General features: G+C 50.8%; 1 protein-coding gene and 1 pseudogene across 1 annotated transcript; both read left to right on the plus strand.

Moving 5' to 3' along the window:
- Positions 1 to 1,021: 1,021 nt before the first annotated feature.
- On the plus strand, positions 1,022 to 14,282 carry LOC147366306 (UL16-binding protein 2-like). The gene is made up of 5 exons (XM_086318298.1): positions 1,022 to 1,261; positions 10,172 to 10,435; positions 10,673 to 10,948; positions 11,553 to 11,685; positions 12,533 to 14,282. Exons 1-4 carry the CDS (start codon positions 1,189 to 1,191, stop codon positions 11,666 to 11,668), a joined length of 729 nt encoding a protein of 242 aa, XP_086174424.1. The 5' UTR covers positions 1,022 to 1,188; the 3' UTR covers positions 11,669 to 11,685; positions 12,533 to 14,282.
- On the plus strand, positions 2,535 to 4,465 carry LOC147366307 (inactive tyrosine-protein kinase RYK pseudogene; annotated as a pseudogene).
- Positions 14,283 to 15,490: the final 1,208 nt, after the last annotated feature.

Here is a 15,490-nt window from a genome sequence, read left to right on the forward strand (position 1 = left end):
TTTTAAAACAGAAGCAATAAAACAAGGAGATCTCTGGTTCTGTCTTTACATGAAAATGAATTTGTAACTGAGCGTGATTTAATTGGGTTAAAGGAAAGTAAGTACTATATAAATAAACCCTCAGAAATATCAATAAAGCTCGTCAGAACACATTTCTGACACCAGGGACGACCCTGAGTCAGAATGATTGGCTAGAGATGACCCAGAAACTAACTCCATCACCAAAGAACCTGAGACCACAAGCCATGTGGCAAAGCAGTTCTGCTGGGTTCCCTTACCCTGCTGCTCTCCGCCCTGTAGCCCCTTCCCAAAAAAGCCTCTTCCCTTGTCAGCATGTGTGTCTCCTGGAACAATTCATTTCCCAATGTTAGACAAAAGCCCACTCTCACACCCTGCACGGAGTCCCCCTTTCTGTAACAGATGGCGACTCTGGTGGGATTTCCTCACTGCGACTGATGCCCTGACCATTCAGGTACTTAGGGACAAGCTTGTCCGCTGACTGACCCGACCCAGGGGCCCGAACAAGAATTTTCTTTTGTTCCTTGTCTCCTCCCAACTCAGATGACTGGCCTGAGTGCCCCCGATCTGATAAGGGACAAGAGACTTAAGACTGATAAGGTGAGGAACAAGAAGAGCCTTAAGTTCAGTGGCTCAGTCGTCTCCGACTCTTTGCGACCCCGTGGACTGCAAACCCATCACCAACTCCCGGATTTTACTCAAACTCGTGTCCATCGAGTCGGTGATGCCTTCCAACTATCTCATCCTCTGTCGTCCCCTGCTCCTACCGTCTTTAATCCTTCCCAGCATCAGGGTCTTTTCCAGTGACGCCCCTTCTTTCGCATCAGGTGGCCAAAGTATTGTCGTTTCAGCCTCAGTAACAAGACCTAGGCGGTCTCCAATCACCTGCAAGTGGCGCACTACGTAAGCAGGTGGGCAGGCGAGCACACGGGGAGGCCGGGCTAGAGAGCAAGTGAGCTGTTAATAGAGCCCCGCCCAGCCCCCGGCGCGGGGTTCCTAGTGGTTACTGCTAGGAAATCTGGGGCGGAACCTGTCAGCGGAGGGGCGGGCCAGGCAGTCCTGGGAGGAGCGGAGGTCCACACCTCAGCTGTGGGCTAGCGGGAGAGGATCGCGGGTTCTGGCTTGGCAGCCTCGCACTCCTGCAAAGGGATCCAGGTGGCAAAGGGAGAGATGGGTGGCTTCAAGACCAGTCTTGGTTTCCTCGTTTTGCTTCCAATTGTTTTGTTCAGCGGAACGTCCAGCGGTGAGTTCGGGGATGACCCTGCGCGGAGCGTGGCGGGGGAACGCGAGGAGGTTTAATGGGTTATGAGCGGTAAAGGGGATGGGGGTGGTGTCCCCGGGGTTTCGCGAAACTTTTTACAGGGTGGCGCTGCCGCCCCCACCTCTTTCCCTTCCCTGGCCCATTTAGTCCTCGGAGGCTCCTCCCGGCTTCTTGCTGGTACTCCGGGCCAGAACAGGGTTGACTTGGGTGAAGTAGTAATGTCGGGAATTTGGGAAGTGACGCTGGGAAAAGAGGGGTCCGCAACGCGGCAGGAAATAGGGTTGAAACCCCCCAAGGGTCCAGACCGCCCCTGGAAGTGGGAGCCCTGGAGCCGGGCGGTTTGGGGCCAGTCGGGCATCCCGCGAATAGACCCAGACCCGCCCCGAAAAGCACGCCTTCCCGCCCCGACCTGTGCAACAGAGACCCTTCTGGTCCCTACATCTCCCGGCCCTTGAAGGACCAGCGCTCTTTCCCGGCTGTAAGTTATAAACGCAGAGCGGACCCTGGTGCCCAGGAAGCGGCGGCGGCGGCGCACTCCCTGCTGAAACGTGCTTGAGTGCTCCTGTCCGAGCCCTGGCTGCTGGCTCCAGCCCGGGCCCGGGCCCCAGGGCTCTGCGTCATGGCTCCACCCCCGGCCCCGGGCTCCACCCCCGGCCCCGGGCTCCACCCCGGCCTCCGGGCTCCACCCTCAGCCACCGGGCTCCGCGGCACGGCTCCACCCCCGCTCTCCGGGCTCCACTCTCGGCCACCAGGCTCCGCGGCACGGCTCCACCCCCGGTCCCCGGGCTCCACCCCCGGTCCCCTGGCTCCTCAGCAAGGCTCCACCTCCGGCGCCGGGCTCCATCCCCGGTCCCCGGGCTCCACCCTCAGCCACCGGGCTCCGCGGCACGGCTCCACCCCCGCTCTCCGGGCTCCACTCTCGGCCACCAGGCTCCGCGGCACGGCTCCACCCCCGGTCCCAGGGCTCCACCCCCGGTCCCCTGGCTCCTCAGCAAGGCTCCACCTCCGGCGCCGGGCTCCATCCCCGGTCCCCGGGCTCCACCCTTGGCCACCAGGCTCCGCGGCACGGCTCAACCCCCGGCCCCAGGGCTCCACCCCCGGCCCCCGGGCCTCACCCAGGACCCCGGGGGCCGGTGCGAGCCTCTTCCTGAGCAGGGACCAGGTGCCTCGGCTCATTGGTCTAGATGCAGAACTTTATATATTAGAGAAGTGGCCTTGTTGGGCACTACGTCTATCCTTTAACCCAGCGAAACAGATGTCCTGCCTTTCACTTGGCCTGCAGAGTCCAAGTTGAATATAAGCAGGTTTCCAAGTAGACAATTTCGTGGACCTGCCCCAGGTCGGCATTTCTGCTTGATGGGGGTGGGGCGTTCGAGGGGCACGGGGTGGGGGGATTTCCACGCACTATATCGGCTCTAGCTTTCCTTTTCTGCAAAGTTGATGATGAGGTTGTGATACTAAATGCAGCTCAACTTGACAGTAAATTCTTCAAAAACTTCCCTTCTTCAAAAATTTGAAAGGAAGGAAAATGTGCTACAAAAAACTTCGGTCTTAGACAAAGCCACTAGCAGAACTATTTATGATCCTGTTCATGCAGCTCCAGCTACTTCTACCCGTGTGTTTTATATCACCGCAGGGGTTTGCCGTGCAGTTATATTTCTTGTAGTAATAATATTAGCTGTTTTGCACCTTCATAGTATGACAAGAATTGAACTGGAAGACAGCATCAGTGTCCAGTAGTTCCCAAGGGTTGTCTCAGCCATGTCCCAGATGACTCAGTATCTGTGAGGAGACACACCCAACAATAGTACTTCCATCCCATTATCCTACCTTGTGGGTGGGTAGAGGAGTGTCTTGAGAAGTGCCCCTCTTTTGGAGGCCAGAGCTAAGGTGAAGGATATCGAAATATCCAAGGAGAGGATAACTCTATCCACGGAAAGGATGTACTCCAAGAAGGTAGTTTAGGGCGTATTTTCCATGGGATTTATGTAGATGGAAAATATCCAAATAAAAAACAGCAATCATTTGTAAAAACAGAGATTAAGCTTCTGAAATTCAGGTGACAATGATATTCACTGAACATTGCAAGCTATGAGATCTTCATCACAGAAATCTTCCTCCTATTTCCCTTATGTGTATAGAAAAAAGAGAAAAGCCCTCATGATATTGCCTTACACGAATTGGGAGAATCATAAATAGTTTTCACAGCATTGCAAATTGTGTGTCTCTGTGTGTATTAGTCAGTCCTGTCCGGCTCTTGCCACCTCATCTACTGTAGCCCGCCAAGCTCTTCTGTCCGAGGAATTCTTCAGGCAAGAATAATGGAGTGGGTGGCCATTCCCTTCTCCAGGTGATCTTTCTGACCCAGGGGTCAAACTCGGGTCTTCTGAATTGCAGGCAGATTCTTCACTGTCTGAGCCACCAGGGAAGCCTGCAGCACAAATTAGTAGAGGCCAGTAATCCTCAGGCAATTTCTCAACAGGACCTGGTCCACAAGGTCAGATTGCCTGTGGAATGGATTACCTGGTCAGAAGAGAAGTCCTCCACAAAGACCTGGCTGCTAGGAGCTCTGCCATTGATGACAACCTCAAGTTAAGAGTACAGATAGCCCCTCTCCAGAATCTTATTCCCCATGGACTCTCACTGTGTGGGGGACAATGAAAAAGTGGGATCGATGGATGGCTCATGAACGTCTGGTTAAGAATGAGGTCTCCGGACTTCCCTGGTAATCCAGTCACTAAGAATCCACACTCCCAATGAAAGGGCCTGGTTCGATCCTTGGTCAGGGAACTGGATCCTGCATGCTACAACTAAGAAGTCAGCATGTTGCAACTAAGAGTCTTCATGCTGCAAAAAGGTCCCAAGTGCCACAACTTAGACCCAATACAGCCAAAAAAAGATAGATATGAAAAAAATAATGTTTTTTAGTTCTCCAATGCTAGTGATGTGTGGGCCTTCAGAGTGATAGTGTAGGAGCTCATGGCTCTGGGTCAAATACCCTACACGGATGTCGACTCTTTAGAGATATGAAAGAAGGTCATCAAATAGCCCAGCCTATCAACTGTCCTGATGAACCATTTGCTGTGATGGCTTGTGCTGGGCCTTAGATTTGGAGGAGAAGCCCAGTTCCAGCAGCTGGCCCAGTGTCTCACAGGGTTCCATGCAGCCCTGGGGGTCTGTGTCTGACTGTCCTCTCACAGTCCCCCAGCATCAGGGGGACGGTGCCTGCTGAGGCCCACGTGGAGCTGGCCAGTCACATACATCACCCAGCACCGCAGAAGCACATTGTCTTCCAGAACACTGTGCCTTAGGAATGCCATAGCATCTGAACTTTCTAAGACAGACTTAATGATGTGGAATATTTTCTAGATATCACTTTCATTAGGTTGAACTGAAAATGTTTGTATAAATTTTTTGACCAAGAAATTTTTAAACAGTGTTATAAAATAAATAGTTTTTAAAATTGTTTCAGCACAAATACTTGGACTAGCTTAGTGCCAAGTGCTTTTTAGTTTTTACTTCATCAAAGTAATGTAGTTGATTCACCCTTGAATGTGCTGGGCTTAGTTGCTCAGTCGTGTCTGACTCTTTGCGACCCCATGGACTATACAGTCCCTGGAATTCTCCAGGGTTGAATACTAGAATGGGTAGCCTTTCCCTTCTCTAGGGGATCTTCCCAACCCAGGGATCGAACCCAGGTCTTCCACATTGCAGGTGGATTCTTTACCATCTAAGGCACCAGGGAAGCTCAAGAATACTGGAGTGGGTAGCCTCTCCCTTTTCCAGGAGATCTTTCTGACTCAGGAATTGCACTGGGGTCTCCTGCATTGCAGGTGGATTCATTACCTGCTGAGCCACCAGGGAAACTCTTAAGTTTCTTTCTTCTTCTTCTTTTTTTAAATATTTATCACTAGTCTTGGGAATTATTTGTCTATAAGATAGAATACTTTGTCTTAGAAAAAGAAAAATGAAAAAATGCTGTTGCCTTGTACAGGAAAAGGTAGTATTGGAGGAAGAAAACTTAAAAGCTAGAAGGAAAAAAAAAAGAAAAATGCAATAGAAATAGAAACTACTCTTTCATGAAAAATTGCCTTTTAAATTTTTTTTTAAATAAAGAGGAGTTCTGCCTTCTTACTTTGGGGAAAGTAGGAGTGGAATTCACTGAAACATCTTAAATTTGGCAGATCCTAGCATATGGCACCCCACTCCAGTACTCTTGCCTGGAAAATCCCATGGATAGAGGAGCCTGGTAGGCTGCAGTCCATGGGGTCGCTAAGAGTTGGACACAACTGGGAGACTTCACTTTCACTTTCATGCATTGGAGAAGGACATGGCAACCCACTCCAGTGTTCTTGCCTGGAGAATCCCAGGGACGGGGGAGCCTGGTGGGCTGTCGTCTATGGGGTTGCACAGAGTCAGACACGACTGAAGCGACTTAGCAGCAGCAGCATTTCTCAGAGCCAGAAGTGGATTTGGGGCAGGTCAATAGTAAACAATGGTGATTTTATTTATTTTTACTTTCTGGAAAAGGAGGATAACACAGTTCCAGAAGGTACACTCATGGTTTAAGGTTAAGAATCCCTTTTACTGCACCTAGAACAGTGCTATGCACAGAATGGGTGCCTGAGTTTTGTTGGGTAAAAAAAAAAAGTAAACAGATTTTGTGCTTATCTTCAAGGCTGGCTTAAGTATAAAATGGATTTTTAAACACACTTGAAAAAATTAAAGAATTCAGTTTATTAAAAAAAAAATTACATATGCATCGTGAGGAAGGCTCTCAATGCCTAGCCATTGATCAGCGCGTCCCTGGAGTCAAAGCTCCTCCCACACAGTTCAGGCCGTTACTAATTGAAGCTGGTTATGACCCAGATCCTACCACTGGTGAAGTTAATAAGTGATGGAAAAGGAGAAGCTGGTTTGTTCAGGAGCCCTGGGAAATAGTGACCTAATGTTCTCAGACCGCCTCTAAGTTTCCAGGTTAGAAAGGGAGCAGAGGTGGCTGCTGTGGGGCACATCAGCGTCTTGAGCACAGTCAGGGTGGTTGGCACAAGGCGAATGTTTGAGCACCACCAAGCTTATGGTTTCAACAAGTCTGGGGGTCTACGTGCTTGCCACCAGCAGTTTTTCTGTGCTGGGGGTCTGCTTCCTGTGGAAACAACTTGAGGCTTGTGTCAGCTCTTTGTTATCTTTCAGGGAACTGGTAATTTCATGACACTGCTATGTGGCTGGTCACAGTCTAAATTGTTACCAGTTTCCCAGCACAAGGAGTATTCCTTTCTCCATCTTCACATGTTCTAATCCTTAACTCGTAAACCACTGTTTTGAGACTCACAGGAGGCCTGGCTGACTGAAACTTTTCTACAAACAAGAGGCAGACAGAGACCATGGGGGGAGGGGTGGGGAGGTCTTTCCCACTAAGGCGCCCTTGAGCCGTTTTGGTTACGAGACCATTTATTTCCCATTTGTCCATGGTCCCAAGAAGCCCAGGGCCTCCAACAGCTAGTTGGAGAAAGTCTAAACATGCCCTCTCTCAACTGGCATCTTATCCCTCTGTCTGATAACTCACCCAACAAACCCCCCCACACCTGGCCCCGAGGACCTAACTTAGGAGGGACGGGAACAGGGTTTCCCAGAGTGTGACACAGGGCTCGAGGGTGAGGCTGGGCATCCCCACTTCTACCCTTTGGTCCCACATTCATAGTGTCTAGGAATTGGGACAGCAGCAGCCTATAATGGTTATTGATTAAGGTAGGAGTTGACAGATTTTTTTCTACAGAAGATAGTAAATCTCAAGGTCTCTTTAGGCAATTTGGTATCTGTCTCTGGGTGCAAAAGGAGCTTCCATGTTTGTGGAGCAGCAGGAGCCAAATATAATGTGTAAATCAACTGAGAACCAGACTTGTCCACTGTCCTGGTTTCTGACCCCAGTAATGAGTGACCCATCCCATAGAGAATCATCCAAGAGCTGCCTCAGTTGTCTGTTTATGAACCAGAAACTTACCGTGTCCTGCCTTGTAGCTTCTGGTGGTGGGACTGTGATAGGAGTGTGGATCTGGCTGTTATGGGCTAATGCACCCCCTCTGCTATAGTCTGGCTTCCTTGGTTCAAGGAGCCATAGGGGATACTGCATGAAGCCACAGATGTGAGCATACCTGTATCAACTCTGGTGTCAGGCCTAGGTGACCTGCTGGCACATCTTATTTGTTCCCTGTAGCCCTGGTTATGCCAAGCCACATAATCACTTCTATCCTATGACGGCTGGCCTATCTGAACTAATGGTTGGGGTTGGTGAACCCAGATCATGATGGGCAACTCTGACATTCCATGACCAGAGGCCTCATCTCTGCCAGGCCCCAGGACCATACCAGGAGCCGCACTGAATGGTATGGGCTTTCTCACTGCAAGTGGTATGTCCTTTCTTCAGGACACCAGGAGTCTGTGTTGTGAGCCTCCAAGTAAAATGCCACCTACAGCATGTAGCACCTTTCTGAACACAGGAAGCTATGATGTCACCGGTTCTGTTGGGTCATCTGCCCAAGAAGCAGGTCCAGCCACACTCATCATTCATCAATTGTGACTGCCTTTGTGCCAGGACAGGAGTTGCAGCAGAGACCTAGGGTCTTGAAGCCTGGAATGTGTCATATGTACCATTAGAGGGAACCTAGGACCTCAGTGGTAATTCAGTGGAGATAAGATAGGGACCACAGCTCTGCAGGCCTAGGGAGATTGTAGGTTGGTACTCGTTTTCATTATTTCCTCCAGGAGATGATACTGTCTCCATGTACTATCGGGGGATGGGGAGTCAGGGTGAGAAGAATGAATGTGGAATCCACGACTATGGTACCTCACCCATGGTAGTTTACTAACAACACAGACTGTGCATTCGTGTCAGAAGCCCAGGACGTGTGCAATGGACACTGAGTGGATCTGTGGACCCAGAGATAACCACTGTCAGCAGGACCTGGCACAGGTGTCTATTAATTGCCTGGTCCTTGGAGCATCGCTTCACAGCATGGGGGCCATGATCATGCTACTGTTCCTGTGCGTGGTGTTAGTAACACACTGGGTCTAATGAATGTGGGAGTAGTTTCTACTTCTGCACTTCCAGTTCAGTTCAGTTCATTCACTCAGTCGTGTCCGACTCTTTGCGACCCCATGGACTGCAGCCTGCCAGGCTTCCCTGTCCATCACCAACTCCCAGAGTCATGTCCATCGCATCGGTGATGCCATCCAACCATCTCATCCTCTGTCGTCCCCTTCTCCTCTATCCTTCAATCTTTCCCAGCATCAGGGTCTTTTCCAATGAGTCAGTTCTTCACATCAGGTGGCCAAAGTATTGGAGTTAGTTGCCCCAGTAAATAACCGTGTGGCTCATCGGGAGAGTATGGAAGGACTTCTGCACTTGCTGTGGTGATGAAAGGGCCCTCCTCACTGGGACGTGGCTTCTTTCTCTGGTGATGCCTTCTGAGAAGTAGCTCAGTTCTGGAGATTTTGGTAGGGATGTTTGGTAGGGATGGCTGCTTTCAGCTTACTGATCATCCAGTCTTGTGTTTGTCTCTCCTTGTTTTCTGTCTCTCAATCAAGCAGTTTGCATCCAGGTTCACTGACCATCTCTCTGCCTCTAGGATCACCCTGTGCTATGAACCAGCATTGTACTCTCTGCAGTCAGGCCCTGGCTGGCATTGGGACTCTCTAATCACTTTCAGCTTCCCTGATAGCTCAGTTGGTAAAGAATCCACCTGCAACACAGGAAACCCCAGTTTGATTCCTGGGTCTGGAAGATCCGCTGGAGAAGGGATAGGCTAGCCACTCCAGTATCCTTGGGCTTCCCTTGTGGCTCAGCTGGTAAAGAATCCGCCTGCAACGTGGGAGACCTGGGTTCGATCCCTGGATTGGGAAGATCCTCTGGAGAAGGGAAAGGCTACCCACTGCAGTATTCTGGCCTGGAGAATTCCATGGACTGTATAGTCCATGGGGGTCACAAGAGTGAGACACGACTGACTGACTTTCACTAATGACTTTGACCATTGTACCAACTTTGCTCCTGACATACAGTACTCCACCTGGAATCTGATCTTTCCCCATTTTCCATCCCTGTTCCTGCCGGAAGCCCACAGGAACACAGTCTCCTATCACCATCCCTGATTTCCACAAAAGTCATCCTTGAGCTATTGGAGATGCTTCTCATCCATGCTTTCCTCTCAGGCTCCATAGAATCCATCAGGCTTTCCCATGGCGCCTGGTGGCCTGCACACTTTCCTGCCCTTTCATACTGTGTCTGCCCTGGCAGATTCACTTCTCTGAGCCTTTGATCCCCTCCTCTACCACCTGCCTCGGAAGTTCTGGATTTTCTCTTTCATGCCATGTGGGCTAGGCCTTTCTCCAGGCTTCCAAGACCCATCCTAGTGGGAGATCAGGAGCATCTCCCCGGCCTTGCTAAGTCCTGTGATCCGTAATTATAAACTCTTCCTTCTCCAACTTGGGGTTCTGTGCTCACCCGTCACCTCTTTGCCCCTCTCCCTGTCATCCTGCTTCCTCAGGAGCATCCCCTCAGGCTCCCCATCTCTCACAGGACATGGGGTTAGATTCTGACAGTCCTCTGTCATCTAGGCTTTTCCTGCATAGCAGCCTGGCACGTCTCTGCAAAGGTTATTATGCTGAGAACTGACCTGGTGGACAAGGGGACACACCCAGGATGTGTGAAATTTGCCAGGCAGGGGACTCCTCCTTCTCCACAAGGAGAGGAGGGGCACTGGCTGTGTGGTGTGTGTTGTGGGGTGTCATTGCTCTGTCAGCCCAGCCCTGCACTTTACTCTGCTCTCACATAAATGGGGGAAGGGGCCTCAGGGTCTTTTTCCCCAACCTCACCCTCACTGTGTTTTGCCTTCACAGATGCTCATTCTCTTTCCTATAATGTCACCATCGATCCTCAGCCCAGAGATGGTCAGCCATGGTGTGAGGTTCAAGGAGAAGTTGATCAAAAGGTCTTTCTCTCCTATGACTGTGGTAGAGCTAAGATCATGTACATGAGTCCATTGGGAGAGGAAGTGAAAAGTATGAACTCGTGGGAAACACAGACTGACACACTCAGAGACATTGGAGACTTGCTCAAGGAGCAGATGCCTGACGTTACACCGGAGAAACACATAGACGAGGGTGAGTTAGAAAGTCCAAATGCAGGAGGAGTAGACTGGGGGCTTAGCTGCATCCACTGTTTTCAGGTAAAAAAAAAAAAATTGGATATTGTCCTTCCCTAGTAGTCCAATGGAAAGAGCAGCTGTTGCAGGAGAGACTAGGACCAGATTAGCTGGGCCCAGGGGAGGTGGACCCAGGTTGGGCAAAGAATCTCTCAAGCTCAGAGGCTGAGTTCTTTCTTTTCCTCGGTGGGGTCAGGCCCTCTCACCCTGCAGGCCAGGATGACATGCTGGCGTGAAGACAATGGACACACCAGTGCATCCTGGGAGTTTGGCTTCAATGGACAACTGTGCCTCCTCTTTGATTCGGAGAATGGATACTGGACAATGGTTCACTCTAAAGGGAGACGGATGAAAGAGAAATGGGAAAATGACAGAGCTGTGATGGACTTCTTCAAGAAGGTCTCCATGGGAGACTGTCAGCGCTGGTATCACACTTCCTTGGTGCGCTGGGAGAAAATGTTGAAGACCGCGGGTAAGTGAGAAGAGTAGGAGAAAGTGGTAGTTCTCTCACGGTGACATGGACCCCCCTCTCTGTGTGTGTGAAAATGATCTGTCAGAGGTGAGCTGTCCTGGGAGAACAATGGCCCGGGGATGCTCTGTAATCCTCCTTCCTCTTCCAGCTCCTGACGTCTCTCCTCACAGCACAGGCTTTTGTACAATTGAACATGGATTCTCACTGATCCTAAACATGAGAGCATCTCTATGATCCCAATCTCCTTCTTAGTATTCCCTCTTTCCAGAACTTTCTTTTAAATGTCACCAATCCTACTTCTGGAAATCTGTCAATAGCACCTCTGCTGTCAGCTCCTGAGGACTCCATCCTGATGTCACCACCTCTGATGTCACATTAGTACTGAGTGGCTCTGTTGGAAATCTTGCTTACTCATTAGCTGTCAGAGTCCCATGGGGACCGGGTTCCTCCCTCCCTCCTGTCTCGCCTGAGGACCTGTCACAAGGGCCTCCATGTGTGGGTGCAAACAGGCTGCATAGTAGGGGTACCTGGGTCAGGGGGGCTGAAAAGGCATCTGCTTAGTTTAGGGGTAGGAACAAGGGCTTCACTCTCACTTTCCTTACAGCATCACCAACTGAAGCTCCCCTCAGAGTCAACTCCACGGCCACAGCCACCAAGCACGTCACCTGTATCCTCCCCGTGCTTCTCAGCAGTTTCATCATAATTGTCTTCCTGGGCTGAGTCCTTTCCAGGAGCAGGTACTGAGGGCAGAATTCAGAGGGAAGGCAGGGGCACAGGGCCTGGAGTGAGGATGGGGAAGGTGAATCCCAGCCAACCTCTGCCCCTCACTGAACCTCCTCACCCTGGAAATGACCAGGGTGATAAGACCACCTATCACCCGAGAGCAAGAACTGCAGACCCAACTCCAAAGGCCCGTTCTCACAGGAAGTGGCCTGGGTCAAGCAAGCAAGGCAGGAGCCCCACAGCAAAGACTGTGGGAAGGCCTGAGGCCAGGCCTGTGCTCCAGGAGCAGCAACAGTTCGGACTCAGCCTGTGGCCTACACGTCAGCAGCCTCCTGGGGACCCAGAGCCTCCATCACTGAGAGGCCCTGCCTTGAGCAGAAGTGCCTGGGGATGGTGGGCCTGAGCTGGGGTGGAGGCGCCCAGCTGGGGGGACCAGGAAGAGATGGGGGGCAGGGACCCTGGTCCTGACAGCTGTGTGTGCTGCTGGCTCAGAGGCTAGAGGGGAGTGAAGGAAGGAGGTTTGCCTGCAGCCCCCAAGGCTGTCAGGAAGCAACACCCCTCCTCCCCGGACCTGTTCCCTGGTTAGGCCCCCCTGAGGGAGGATCCGGACCTGAGTAAAGGGAGCAGATTGATTCCCCACTGGCTTCAGTCCTGAGCCTGAGCAGCGGGTGTCAGGGCCTGGGGTGCCTCTGTGATGCAGGAAGGAAGGAGGAGGTGACAAGAAGCTGCTGGGCCTGGGGTGGGGGTGGGGGTGGAGGACATAGGAGCCCCTCAGTGAGGGCGGGGCTGGAGAGGTGCAGCCCCAGGAAAGTGACAGGAGTTCCTCAGCCTCTTGGACCAACATGTCTTTCTTTTCTGCAGGAGACGGTGCTCCCAGGAAGCGCGACAGGTGCTCTGTCTGCCTCTCTCCTGCTCTTCACTTTAGATCCAGGAGATCAGACCCCATGAATCCTGGGTCTGTTTTCTGGTTACGGTGACACAGTAGATGCATCACCTCATGGGCTTTATCACATTTGGGGAAATCCCACTCAGTGTCTCTAAAAAAAAACAAAAAACAGAAACAATTTATTTCACCATTTCCTCCTGGTGCTAAGTGATGGAATTTCTACACGGAAATGCTCAAGTCCTTGAAGAAGGCTCCACAAACAGGACATTTTTCATCGTATTCTAGTTTGTGGATAATAGACTCTGCCTCGTGACCTCGTTCTTGCAAATGATATTGCAAGAAAAATACCATCTGCTATTACAGGACTCAGGGATTGTTTCTGTGTCTGGAGAAATCACCTCAGCCTATTTTCAATAGAACAAAGTTTTATTTATGACTGTTTCCCTTAATAATTTATCACGCTTAGTCGCTGTGTTAGTCGCTCAGTCGTGTCCAACTCTTTTTGACCCCGTGATCTGTAGCCCGCCAGGCTCCTCTGTCCATGGGATTCTCCAGGCAAGAATACTGAAGTGGGTTGCTGTTTCCTTCTCAGGGGACGTCTCCAACTCAGGGATTGAACCCACGTCTCCTGTGTCTCCTGCCTTGACAGTGGATTCTTTACCATCTGAGCCACTGGGGAAGCCTATTTATTATGCTAGTGCTATTTAAATAAAAATCTCAGTACTCCAGGAAACTTGAAGTATTTAAGATTTTTGTTTTCTAACCCCCAAGAGAGGTCATGACGTTTCACCCTTTGTCCATCTTGTGGGATTCGATGTCCCTGGCGATTATGAGGACACATGGTCTGAGAGGACACGTGCAGCCTGTGTTCACGGCAGCGCTGCTCACAGTAGCCGGGACCTGGAAGCCACCTACACGTCACCCACAGATGAATGGGCAAAGAAGATGTGGGACATATACACAGGGCAGTATTTCTCAGCCTCAGAAAGAATGAAACAATGCCCTATGCAGCAACATGGATGGACCTGGAGAGTGTCATATTGAACGACATACGTCAGACAGAGGAGCAGAAACACCTTCTGACGTCCTTCATACTCAGAATCCAAAAAGTCGTGATACAAGTGCTCTTACTTACAAACCAGAAAGAGACTCACATACGTAGAGAATGAATTTATGGTTGCCAGGGGGAAAGGATGGGGGGAAGGGATAGTTAGGGAGTCTGGGATCAACATGCACACACTGATTTATTTAAAATGGATAACCAGCAAGGACCTACTGTATAGCACATAGAACTCTGCTCAATGTTATGTGGCAGCCTGGGTGGGGATGGGAGGGGAGCTGGGGAAGAAAAGATGCATGTATGGAAGTGAAAGTGAAAGAAGGTTAGTTACACAGTCATGTCGGACTCTTTGGGACCCCATGGACTGTAAGCTACCAGCTCGTCTGTTCATGGAAATCTTCAGGCAAGGGATACTGGAGTGGATTGCCATTGTCTTCTCCAGGGGATCTTCCTGACCCGGGGATCGAACCTGGGTCTCTTGTATTGCAGGCAAATTCTTTACCAACTGAGCCACCAGGGAAGATAGAGACGTGTATGTGTATGTTAAATCCCTAGCCTAGCTTCTTTGTATTGCTCATTCAGGACGCCTGCACTCCTTTCTGGGTGTATATTTCCGCCTTGCTTCCCTCTTAAATAAACGAACTCTTTCTGTATGTCTCCAGTAATAACTTTGGTACCTGTTTTTACAGTTTTTGCCTCCTTCAGTTCAGTTCAGTTCAGTCGCTCAGTCATGTCCGAATTTTTGTGACCCCATGGACTGCAGCACGCCAGGCTTCCCTGTCCATCATCAAGTCCCGGAGCCTACTCAAACTCATAGACTTTTCAGTATGGCCATTCTGATCAGTGTGAGGTTCCTTGAAGGGGGAAGGAGAATAAATGTCAGAGAATGAGCAGTAAGAGCTACAGCGTCTCGGCCCCAGGATCCAGGGAACCTCCTGGGCAACAAGGACAGCCTTCAGGAGACAGAGCAGGTGGGTGTGCGCAGGCCTCTCATAGCAGTGGCTCCTCTTGTTGCAAAGCACCGGCTCTAGTTTGCCTGGGCTTCCAAAGCACATGGGTTTAGTCGTCCTGTGGCATGTGGGATCTTCCCTGACCAGGGATCAAACCTGTGTCCCCTGCATTGGCAGGAGAATTCCTATCACTGTCCCACCAGAAAGCCCCCGCCACATCTTCTTTATCCATTCATTTTCCATTGTCATTTAAGTTGCTTCTATGGTGTCTCAATAGCTCAGACCGTAAAGAATCTGCCTACTATGCGGGAGACCTGGGTTCAGTCCCTGTGTTGGGAAGCTCCCCTGGGGGAGGGCATGGCAACCCACTCCAGTATTCGTGCCTGGAGAATTCCACGGACAGAGGAGCCTGGTGGGCCACAGTCCATGAGGTTGCAAAGAGTTGAACACGACTGAGCTACTAAGCACACACACATTCTGCTTCCCCTGATGGTGTCTAGGCCCTGGTTCCCACCTCTTACCCTGGGCCCACAATTCTCCAGCTGAACGGCCTCAGGTTCTGAGTCCTTGCCCCATGTCTCCCCCAGGGTCTGGGTCTGTTCTGAGCAGGCCTTCAAGGCATTAATTTTCCTCCAAGAGAAGCAAGGGTTTGGCCTGTTATTGTCATAATGAAGGAAAGTCTGTTTCTCCAATGCCTCTGTGGAGCCTCCATCTCACATCAGGGCTGGAGTGACAATGAAGTTGTAGCCAAGTTAAGTGTCTGTGAAAGAACTTATGTGCTAGCTGGCATGGGGAGTGCTGGCTCACTCTTCATGTGCCCCACAAAATTCATCTGTTGCAACTTTGGCCCTGAATGTGATGGTATCAGAAGATGAGCGTGTGGGAAATGATTGATGTGTTCCTTTCAATTCAGTTCAGTCTCT

The sequence above is a fragment of the Bos grunniens genome, chromosome 9 (assembly GCF_055505025.1).
Source record: "Bos grunniens cultivar Pamir isolate PY7600 chromosome 9, Bosgru_T2T1.0, whole genome shotgun sequence".
NCBI classification, from domain to species: domain Eukaryota; kingdom Metazoa; phylum Chordata; class Mammalia; order Artiodactyla; family Bovidae; genus Bos; species Bos grunniens.